This window comes from Dipodomys spectabilis, unplaced genomic scaffold, assembly GCF_019054845.1.
Source record: "Dipodomys spectabilis isolate Male_0828 unplaced genomic scaffold, ASM1905484v1 ptg000015l, whole genome shotgun sequence".
NCBI classification, from domain to species: Eukaryota; Metazoa; Chordata; class Mammalia; order Rodentia; family Heteromyidae; genus Dipodomys; species Dipodomys spectabilis.
In genome coordinates this window covers 9153978-9166235 of record NW_024870692.1, presented here as the reverse complement: position 1 = coordinate 9166235, position 12258 = coordinate 9153978, and the positions used below count along the sequence as shown (strand labels likewise).

The window sequence follows — 12258 nt, the reverse complement described above, 5'->3', positions numbered from 1 at the left end:
TCAGATCTCAGCTTCCTGAGTAGCTAGGATTACAGGTATGAACTACTGGCGCCCGGCTTGGGTAATTTTTAAATAGCTCCAGACAATAGTTTTTGTACTGTTCTTCCCTTTCCTACCATTGTTACAGTGGAAAGGGATTTGGTTCAAAGAAAATTAGACTGAAACACTGAACATCAAATGTTTGACACAGCAGGTAATAAGCATACTTTATCAATAAGTTACATTGGAAGATGATTTGGCAAAGTTGCTCTTTATAAAGAACTTACTAAAGAGTTTGGTACTTGGAAAATACTAAAATGTAGTTTTGATAATTATTAAATTTATAGGACTATGGTTGTTTTAATATCTACATTTTTCTCAATAGTCTTAGAAGCTGCTGTGTAATATACTGATTAACAAATCAGGATGCCTAATTTGATTACCTAATATTGAAATCTGGTGAAATCTTATTAGCCAGGCACCCTAACCTCTCTACTTCAGTTTTCTAATATTTAAAAGAAAACTTGATAGTAAATACCTCAAAAGGTTGTTACAAGAAGCTGTCAACTTTGGAAAAAGTATCCCAGTTTTACCGTGTTGAGTTGGCATTGTACAGAAATTAATAGCCATATTAGTCTAGAAATGTTAAACTTAATTTTTTTCCATTTGTACAGGGGTAAATGCACTGTATTAAATTTGTAAATTCTTATCTATGTGGATTTGATTACAGAAACTAATATTCTCTAAATAATGAAAAAAAAGATTTAAATATTAAGGTATTTACTTGTGCAATTAATGGTTTGTGTAAAGTTAGTATATCTAATATATATCTATATATAGTATATCAAATATAGTGTGTGCTTGCCACATGCTTTTATTTTCAACTTCAAGGAGGTTTACTTGGTTAAACAGTTGCCATCATTTAAGTAAGATTTATCTGATTTACCAAATCCCTTAGAATATCTATAGCAAATTGGAAATTTTTTCTATTAAATTGGGCATGCATATTTTGCAGGGCCTTGTGTAGCCATAAATAGAAAAAAATGATTAAATATCAAATATATACCTATTCAATAAGTTATTGCTGTGGACTAATAATCTCTTAGATGCACAAGTCTGGTGCATTGAGGATTTTTTTGTCTTGTTTTGTTTTGTTTTCCTCAACCAATATATGCTGAAGATTGTGTGACTTCAGTATGACATTTGTATTAGTGTGTTACTACTGCCTCGGATTAATGAAGTTACTTGACAAAAAGGCAATTGATAGGAGAAAATGGAATGCTTGCCATTCTAGTCTGGTTGTTAATGTCAGTTCTTTGAATAAACATACAATATTTGTATAAATTAATACATTTAAGTGAAACAGACTAAGCACTTAATTTTCTTTACAGTCTTCCTAATGTTTCAGAAGTTCCAAATGGGTTTACAAAGACTATTATCAAGGTATTTCATGAGCTTTCTGTTGTGAAGTTTTCTAATGTATGCTTCTTTTTTTCTTCCCTCTACCAGATGAAATAAAAGCTGAAACTGAAAAGCAGAGGTTTGTAGCATTTCTTTTCTTTAGTAAAAATAATTTGCAAACTTGTCAGTCTTGGCCAAAGTAATAATATAAACATCTATATTTTCAAAGTAACAAATTTTGCATGTGATATTTATAGTGAAATAATTTTCAAAGAGTTTTAAGAAATAGAATTGTAAGCCATAGTTAGAAACACAAAACTCTCGTAAGTATAGAAAAGTATTTCTGAAATACCATGATTCATACTTTAATGTCTTTTCTTAAAGATTTTGATTTATATGTAGAAAAATGACTAGTGTGTTTCTTTTAATCGTGTTAACCTCTTTAGAACAGATTGAAAGTAATTCAGAAGTATAGTTTAACTGGAAGGTGTGTAGAAAGCTCATTGCTTTTCAAGGAAAGCTCATTGCTTTTTAAGGTATTATAATACTACAGGTAGGTACAAATGAAATATTTACATAATAGGTCTTGAGTGCTTTGGGAAAATAATTAAACAGGAATCCTGTTTAGTCAGTTCTGTCACTACTTTTTGACCTTGTAGAAAGTCACTGATTTTTCTCTAGGCCTTGATTTCTTCATGTACTATGGGAAGATAGAAGATTGGTTTCTCAAGGTTCCTTTTAGAACTGTAATTCTGTTTCTGTGAATTTATTATCAAATAAATGTAATACCCTAATCACACTCTTCTCACTTAGGAACTTTGCTAAATTCTGTCTCTATGTCTAAATGATTTTCTAATATCAGACTCTCATTTTTCATTTAGTCCTCCCCATGGAGAAGCAAAAGTTGGATCAAGCACCCTTCCACCAGTGAAATCAAAGACAAATTTTATTGAAGCAGACAAATACTTCTTACCCTTTGAGTTGGCATGCCAGTCTAAATGTCCCCGAATAGTTAGTACATCTTTAGATTGTTTGCAGGTGTGTATAAAAAGGTATCTAAAAACTTTTTTAAATGGTTTATAAATTACTAACAGTTGATGGTTTCTGTCATTTGAACCAAGTTTGAATATTTTTTTAGAGATAGATATCAAATAGTTGCTTATATTAAAGACAGACAATAGTTACAGAAAGATGCTTCTAGTTTAATGGTATCAAAAACCATTACCTTAGTGAAAATCAAAGTCTACTTTTGTTAGCAATAATGTGAAAGTGTTGATCTTTTTCTATACATGAAATGTAAGATCTACGATGGTGTTACAGGATTTTTTGTTGTTCTTGTTGATCGTTTTTCTTCTTGAGATATGGGGGTCTTGGTATGTTGCTCAGGCTAGTCTTGACCTGCTGGATTCAAGCAATCCCCTAGCTTTGGTGTCTTTAGTAGCTAGGACTATAGATTTGCACCACCACATCTAGCTAGAACAATAGGCCATTAATCTGCCAACTTTACATATACCATCATTTGGAAAATATCCTAATGCTTGCTATTGTATATCAAGCAGAGCTGGGGAATGTCATTTGGTACATGACAGGACAGACACATAATACTTCTTGTCAGTTGCTCTTGTCCTATATACCTGTGTTGGTAATTTTGTACATCCCATAATGACATTGTAAGTATCTAGATGCCCTTGACAGATAAAAGTTCCCAGCCCTGAAAGCAACAGTTTAATAGTGGCAGATTCTATTTCACTATTGTACCTCAGCTGTACTGTTTCATTTATGACAAAAAATTTACTGAATTTCTTTTCAACCTGTTTTGCACTCAAGTATACACACACACACACACACACACACACACACACACACGCACACACACACACGCACGCACGCACACACACACACACACACACACACACACACACACACACCAATCCTCTCTCCTTCTTAGATATTTTGTAAGGCAAACTTTTATGCTCAGGTGTTGTCACTGGGCATTATATATATTCACATATTCAACTATTACCTGGGTGGCTAAGAAGAGATCATATGGTTTGTCTTTAAGGTAGATAAAGATAAATGCATCTGATTTCTGAACTTGTTTTCCCTGGAAACATCCATTGTATTGCAGACTATAATGTTAATGATGAACAAATTTATGATTTCTTCGAGCCAGTTTATGGAAACAGTTTTCTTCAAATTGTCTGATCTAATTGGAAAGTATTTAGTGTCATTTAAAAGTATTAAGGTAGTTTTCACCAAAATAATATCAATTAAATAGAAAGTAGTGAGCAGTTTTATTTAAATAGAAAGTAGTGAGCAGTTTTAACTCATCAGAGAGAAGTTCTTAAGACTTGGTTTTCACTCAGAAAGTTAAATCCCGCAACAACAAATCCTCAAAGAAACAACTGCCCAATAAATAAGTGTGCTAAAGACTTAAAGAGAAACTTCTATGAAGAGGAAAGAAGGATGGCCAATAGACACATGAAGAAATGCTCAACCTCCCTAGCCATAAAAGAAATGCAAGTCAAAACAACATTAAGATACCACCTCACCCCAGTTAGAATGTCAAAAATCAAGAACTCTAATAACAACAGATGCTGGAGGGGATGTGGACAGAAGGGAACCTTACTGCATTGTTGGTGGGAGTGTAAATTAGTTCAACCACTTTGGAAAGCAGTATGGAGGTTCCTCAAGACTCCACATAGAGCTCCCCTATGACCCAGCAATCCCACTTTTGGGCATTTACCCAAAGGATCACAAACAAGACCACACTAAAGCTACCAGCACAACTATGTTTATTGCAGCATTATTTACTATAGCTAAGATATGGAACCAACCCAGATGCCCCTCGGTAGATGAATGGATCAAGAAAATGTGGTATATATACACAATGGAATTCCATGCCTCCATCAGAAAGAATGACATTGCCCCATTTGTTAGGAAATGGAAAGGCTTGGAAAAAATTAAGTGAAGTAAGCCAGGCCCAAAGAAACATAGGTCCCATGGTTTCCCTTATTTGCAATATCTAGTATATGTCTGAGTCAAGCAGAAAAGGTCAGATAAGGTGATGTTAGGGAAATGGGCCCTAAGATATGTATTCAAATGTTTTTTTTTCTTTCATGTGATTGTTTCTAACGCATTTATAAGATTATTTCTTTGTTGCTTTGTATGTCTCTCCCCCACAGTATAACCCCTGCTTTCACTGTATTTGATGTCAGTATAATTTGTGGATGGGAAGGGAACAAACAAATCGTTTAAATAGGGATACAGGTGGACCCGTTGCAATAAATCGTTAAGTCGAGAACGAACTTTACAACTTTGGTGGGAGGGGTGGGGAGGATTGGGTGGGGGGAGGGGGGGAGGATAGGAAGGGATGGGAAGGGGAAACAAAGGAGGAGGTACAATGCTTGATAAGAAATGTACTCATTGTCTTGCCCATGTAATTGTAACCCCTCTGTACAGTATTTTCACAATAAAAAATAAAAAATTAAAAAAAGACAAAAAAAGACTTGGTTTTCTTCAAGCACTGTCTGATCAGTGATGACTTGTAGTCATTGTTTTCCGTTTTGTAATTCATATGTAAGTAATTTCCAGTGTTGATAATACACTCTAGAAAAACTTTGTTTGGCACTTAGTTATACCTTTTATTATACCTTGACATTTTTGTATAAAAACTTTAATATATTCTCAGATATTTTAATTTATATTCCATTGTATACAAATAGTATAGTTAGTTTAATTGAGATCTTTATTTTGTCTATTTCAGAAACTTATTGCTTATGGGCACTTGACTGGCAATGCTCCAGACAGTACAACACCAGGCAAAAAATTAATTGATAGAATTATTGAAACAATATGTGGCTGCTTTCAAGGACCTCAAACTGATGAAGGAGTTCAGTTACAGATAATAAAGGTAATTCATTATGTAATGTGAATTTTTATAATACAATGTATGTATAAATAATACTTTTTAGAATCAGAAGAAACCTTCCAACTTAAAAATATCACGCAAGATGATTACCACATTCCAGTTATAACAGGCTAGTTGGGTTTTTTATTAAACCATATCAAGAAATTTTGTTGTTGAATGCCAAGTATTCATTAAAATAATCATTAAAAAAAGCCTTGGGTCCCTAGAATCTTACTGAGGTTTTTGGTTTCTGGTGTGATTTTCATACTTATTTTATTCTTCAAGTTTAGAGTGAGATCCTTAGACTCTACTAAATTTTTTAGTACTGTTTGGCCCCTATAGCCTGACTTCTCAAATCATAGATTAACATGTACACTAATTGTCTACCAGCTTTCATGATTCTATTGCACCATCCACTTAAATACTGTTCCAGGTTTGTGCTATAATGAGCCTAGGTGGTTGAATTCTTGCAAGTATAGTTATTAATGTTACTACTATGGTACTGTGCTTATCTATCAGTGTAATTTTTAATCCTCTAAAATTATTTACATGTAAAAACATTCCTTCATGTGGTATATAGTCTCTTCTGAGCCTTTCCATTTTATTGATGTATTTGTTTCACAAGGTATGTTCTAAAAAATGTCCAATTGTTTTGTCCTGTTTGTAATTTCATAGCATTTAGGGTTTAATCAAAATATATTGATTAGATATGTACTCATTAATTCTAACTTTAATAGTATTGTGTAGCATAAAAAGGACAATAGGGATATGTACACTAGAGATTTGGAAGATTCATTTAGGATTATTTAAAATGCTTGGTTCTAAAAGTTTATAAATACATTTCATAATAATAATAATAGTCTATTTTTAATCCTTAAAGTAAGAAAAATTTGAAGGTGAGATAAAGACACAGTAGTTACTCTCCAAAGTTGATAGATAAAACACATGAGGCATATGTTTTATGTTCAACTGAGACAGTGTAAATACCATGCATTTTAACAAATTAATATTTATAGTAAAACTTGGCTTGGCATTAGTTAAATGGTGCTCTGGAGTTAAGAGGATTATGTAGAAATTACTTCCAGGATAAAGAAATTATTAAATATTTTAAGACTTAATGACAGATTTGACATATTCAGGGCAGGCAGAAATTCTGTGTGTACTACTTGAATGTGATGATTGTTTCTGAAAGCTTTAATTCTAATATCAGTCATACTGAAAATACTCATATTTTTGTCATGAAACTTGTTTTTAAAGGCTTTACTTACTGCAGTAACATCACAACACATAGAAATTCATGAAGGAACTGTACTTCAGGCTGTGAGAACATGTTACAATATCTATCTAGCAAGTAAAAATCTCATCAATCAGACAACAGCCAAAGCTACTCTTACTCAGATGCTAAATGTTATCTTTGCACGTATGGAAAACCAAGCAGTAAGTATTTTTAAAAACGTTATATAGAATACTGCAGGCATCAAAAATAGAAAGGACTTTATAGGAATTATATTGAAATCTTTAGGATGCTTTCCACTTAAACTTCTTACTGTATTGTGTTTTATTTTGTTCAGTTTGTGAAATTTCTTGTCTTTTTTGACTTTGGATAGAAGTATGAAATGAAAGATACTGATGGAAGTCTTTATGATTTTTTAAAAAAAATTTATATGAAGCCTAGATGCAAATGTAGATGCAAGGTGCTATCTCCTATGTAAAATTTCTAATTGGATGAAACCTATCCTTCTTGCTTTTGAATTCCTTATTGTAATAGCAGAAATTATTTCTTCCCAGTTGCAGGAGGCCAAACAAATGGAGAAAGAAAGACATCGGCAACATCATCATCTGTTACAGTCTCCAGTAAGCCATCATGAGCCTGAATCACCTCAACTTAGATATTTGCCACCTCAGACTATTGATCATATATCTCAAGAACATGAAGGGGACCTTGACCCCCATACAAATGATGTGGATAAAAGTCTTCAGGATGACACAGAACCTGAAAATGGATCTGATATTTCCAGTGCAGAGAATGAGCAGACTGAAGCTGATCAGGCAACTGCAGCTGAAAGTAATCTTGGCGAGGGAATTGGGGTGTATTTGTGCTAAGGGAAGTGGGTGGGAGTGGAGAGTTTCTGGTAAAGAATAATATGATCTAGTGGATAACCTAATGTAATTGTGACCTTTTCATCCTTTAAGTTAAAGTTAATTTCATCCACAGAAGTTCTATTAATGATCTGGTGCACATAGTAGCATCTTAGTATAGTGTATAGTCTTCCTTTGGAGAATATAATGACTTTCTAAAGAGTCATAAATGTCTTAGCATATTAGGACCTTTAGTTTTCTCCTTAGTTTGATAGCAAACAAGGAATCTACTTACTAAGATGTTTTTAGGAAGTTGTAGGAAATCATTACAAGTTTAGAAAATATTGTGGTCAGAAAATTACTGAAGCTGGTGCAGTGGCTCACAACTGTAATCTTAACTACTTAAGAGATGGAGACCTGGAAGATTTTAGTTTGAGGCAATCTCACACCAAATTTTTGAGGCTACATCTCAGTAGGAAAAGCTAGGTATGGTGGTATGCCTGTCATCCTATCAATGGCAGGAAGCATAAATAGCATGATAATCTAGGTCAGACTAGGTAAAAAGCAAGAACCTGACTCAGAAATGAGCAAACCAAAAAGAGCTAGGAGCACTGCTCAAGTGGCAAGGTGCCTGCCTAGCAAGGGTAAAGCACCAAGTTCAAACAGCAGTACTGCCACAAAAGACGAGCAGTGAAGCCAGGTATGGTATAATACCTGTTATTCCTGTACTCATGAGGCAGAGGCAGAAGGATTCCTAGTATGAGGCCATATGGTGCAGAAAGTTACTCAGACTTCATCTCAACTAACAAGGCAGGTATAGTGGTGCACATTTGTAACCCTAACTGTGTGGAAGGCATGATAGGAGGATGACCATTTGAAGTTGCCCCAAAATTTGACCACTTGAACCACAGCTCCACATCTTGCTTTTTAGTGGTTAATTGGAGATGAGTGTCTCACAGATTTTTCTGTGTGGGCTGGCTTTGAACTGCAATTCTGAGATCCTGAGATCTCAGCCTTCTGAGTAGCTAGGATTACAGGCATGAACAACCAGGGTCCAGTTTATAGATTCTTGTCTTACCAAAATAGTTCTTTTCACTGCATTTTCAAAGGAGCCAACTGAAAGATCTAATCTCTGATAAATCTGAGATTTTATTCATCCCTTCATCTATACATTGAGTAAACACTTGTTGAGCTTCTGTGTTTTAGTCAATGTATACTAGGAATTATAATTAAAGTGATTGAGTCATTGCTTTTAGTCTGTTCCTATCCTCACTGAAGGATCAGGTGAGCATAAATGTGAGAATTTTCCCGGAAATGGCATACAGAGGGTATGTGTGCTAAGGAGAGTTAGGAAAATGCCTTTATATTGAAAAGGATAATGCTTTAGTTGAATCATGGTAGTGGGAGTAAAAATTGGTTCACCAGAAAATTTTGGGAAATTTACAATGTTCCCAAAATGTTGGGAAATTTTCTAAAGTATGACATGGGTGAAGACAAAGGAGTGGGAACATCTAGTGATAGGCACTTCAGCAGGTGTTTATAGAATTAATTCAGAATTATAAGAATTACAATTACCTCTGCTATACAGATTTTTTTATCCCAATAGGTGAGAACCATCAGTTCATGATTCATACTCTAGTGCATATCTCACACTTATTAGCTATGTGGCTGTGGACAAGTAGTTTCTTTAAGCGTTCTTTATGTATAATGTATAACAAAGGCTTATTGCTAGTTACTATAATTCTATGTCAGTTAATGCATATGAAAATTTTAAATCACTAGTTATTTTTTATGTCATTTTAGATGGGACTCTGCACAGTAATTTTAGCCAACTAGAGCACAGAAATAAAAAGCCTAAAAAGGGATGGCTCATGCCTCTAATCCTAGCTACTCAGGAGGACATCTGATGTTCACAGTTCAAAGCCAGCTAGGGCAAGAAAGTATGTGGGATTCTTCCATGAATGAGCAAAAAGGCAAAAGTGGATGTGTGGCTCAAATGATAGAACGAAAAGCTAAGGGACAGTGAGTAAGCCAAATTTAAGCCACAGAGCAGACGCTTGTGCGCAAACACATGTGGCTCAAATGATAGAACGAAAAAGCTAAGGGACAGTGAGTAAGCCAAATTTAAGCCACAGAGCAGGCGCGTGTGCGCAAACACATACACGCGCGCGTATACGCACACAAGGAAATTGCCTTTCAAGACCTTTCAGTCTCTGTTACACAGAAGAGTCTAAATGTTACTTTTATTTGCTTGTTTTATGAAATAAATCTGCTGATATGACAAGCTTCTTTATCAGGTTTCCTTTTGTAACATTCATTGTTTGGTGGCAGACGTAGAATAGGAACACTGGGGAAATTAGGGGAAATTAGCATCCTAAATAGTGGACCTTTTCTTGATGAGTCCTTATCTGGTTTTGAGATGAGTGTAATGCTGGCTTCATAAAATGGACCAAAGACCTCAGTGTAAGACCTGAAACCATGAAACTATTACAGGAAGGAGTAGGAGAAACATTAGGGCTCCTTGGCATAGGTAGAAAGATTCTGAGTAAAGATCCCAAAGCACAACAAATAAAGATTTGATGGGATTGCATCAAACTTAAGTTTCTGCACAGCAAAAGACATAGCTAATTAGGTAAAAAAAAAAAAAAAAAAGCCAGTTATACATCAGACAGGAGTCTAATATCCAGAATATACATAGAACTTTAAAAATTATAACCTTAGAGAACCAACAGCCTATTTAATAAATGGGCTAATGACTTAAAGAGAGACTTCTCAGAAGAAAAGTAAAAATGGCCAATAGACACATGAAGATATGCTCTGGCCATAAAGGAAATGCAAATCAAACCAATACTGAGATTATATCTCACGCAAGTTGCCATTATCAAGAAAACAAACATTAATAAATGCTGATGAGAATGCAGCCAAAGGGAACTCTAAATACTGTTGATAGGAATGTAAGCTTGTTCAATAATCTTAAAAGGAATATGGAAGTTCCTCAAAAACGTAAACATAGAATTTCATTCTTGGACATTTATCTAAAAGATCACAAACCAGGTTACAGTAAAGCTACCTGCATAACCATGTTCATTGCATACTATTCACCATAGCCAAGGTATGGAATTGGCATCCACATGTCTGAGCGGATCAAGAAAGTGGAATTTTACTCATGCATTAAAAAGGATGATATTGTGCCATTTGTAAAAAAAAATGGAAAATTTGGAAAAGGTGTGTTAAGTGAATTAAGTCAGGACCAGAGAGACGAAGGATGCATGTTTCCCCATATATGTGAAAGCTAGATTTAAACTCAAGATAAATAAATATGTTAGGTGGTATGCAAGTGATTACAGATGTATTAACTGAAATATAAGAGGTTCATGTGAGAACTTAAATAATGTAATTCCCTAGAAAGGCAAAGTTAAAGCCCAACAAAATAAGCACAAAGAAATGGATACTTGGAAGAGAAAAGGTGGAGTCAAGGGAAAAAAGGGGTAGATGAATGTCAAGAGGGGAAAGTGAAGGGTGGGGAATGCAGTTAAGAATGCAATGTATATCCTACCAGGAGGAGTGGGTGAGAATGTTGAAAGGGTTGCCATGAATCAGGATACATTCTGTCAATAAACTGCTTTGTTAAATGGCAATTCCTTTGTAAAACTACTTAAAGATAATAATAAAAATGAATAAATGGTAGTCCTTTACAGATGTAGGAAGAAAGAATAGTGGAAATAGAATCGATAATGGCTAATGTACAATCTGATGCTGTTTGGTAGGACAGTGAGTATCAGGACAAGGTCCAGATCTAAAAACATTCGAATTGCTACTTTGAAAACTCCCAGTGGAAATCTTGGTTTTTATCTGTAGACATATTATGTTAAGTTCTGTCAGTTTCCTGAGGCTATACAGAAGTTGTAAAGTATGGTTACCTGTTTTGTTTGTTATTCATAAAATTGAAAGATACTTATTTACTTCTTTAAAAAGGTTTTTTTTTTTTTGTGATATTGGAACTTGAGCTCTACCATTTGCAAGGTGCCTCCAACTCTTTTTGTGTTTAATATTATCAAATAGGTCTCATTTTTTTGCCCGAACCAGCCTGGACTGCTATCCTGTTGAAAAAGCAGCTGGAATGACTAGCTGGGTACTCTACCATTTGAGTAACACCTCCAATTCTAGTTGTGAAGGTTTATTGTGTAATTGCTTAGTTATATTTTTTTCTTTATTTTTGGAATATTTTACATTTTCAGTAGAAGTTTTCAAAAAATAATGTTCTGTTGCATTTTTCCTCTTCTAAAGCATTGTCTAAAAATGATGTATTGTATGACGGAGAAAACCATGACTGTGAAGAAAAGCCACAAGATATTGTACAGAGCATTGTAGAAGAAATGGTAAACATCATTGTTGGAGGTATTATACACTTCATTTGAAATGATTCTACTTTGTAGGATTCCATCTGACCATGGAAAACTATTATTCATATAACCAAAAGGGCAAAATTGTACACTTTTTTTTTAAAATCAAATTAGAAATTATACGTGTGTCTGTCTACAAAAATAGAGTTGTCCTCTAGGGGATACTATCTAAAACTCCATCAGTGGAATCCTAAAACTACCAGGTAGTACCCAACCCTATAATGCTGTGCTTTTACTATACATATATAAAAACTGTAGAAGCTATTTCCACCTAAACTAAAGCACTTAACCATGTATTATGGCCATAACATTGGCATTTTGACAGGCTCGAATTTCTTTTGTCCTTTTTCCAAATTCATGCTTATCATTGATCTTAGTAACCTTGGCATATTTTTTTTCTTAATCTCCATTAAGTGTGATGCTTTTTACCACCTTTATTTTATTTGTTTTGTTTTTGTTCTTGTTTTTTGTTTTTTTTTGTCTTGT

The 12258-nt window shown here is 34.2% G+C and overlaps 1 protein-coding gene across 2 annotated transcripts in view; it reads left to right on the top strand.

Moving 5' to 3' along the window:
- The window catches only part of Arfgef1 (ADP ribosylation factor guanine nucleotide exchange factor 1), a 114453-nt gene that overhangs the window by 26048 nt on the left and 76147 nt on the right, over positions 1–12258 (top strand). For both annotated transcript variants that reach the window (XM_042666362.1, XM_042666358.1), the window contains exons 2-7: positions 1489–1519; positions 2262–2418; positions 5147–5293; positions 6548–6727; positions 7079–7355; positions 11657–11767. In XM_042666362.1, the coding sequence (XP_042522296.1) occupies positions 1489–1519; positions 2262–2418; positions 5147–5293; positions 6548–6727; positions 7079–7355; positions 11657–11767 (903 nt within the window). The remainder of the gene's footprint in view (positions 1–1488; positions 1520–2261; positions 2419–5146; positions 5294–6547; positions 6728–7078; positions 7356–11656; positions 11768–12258) is intronic.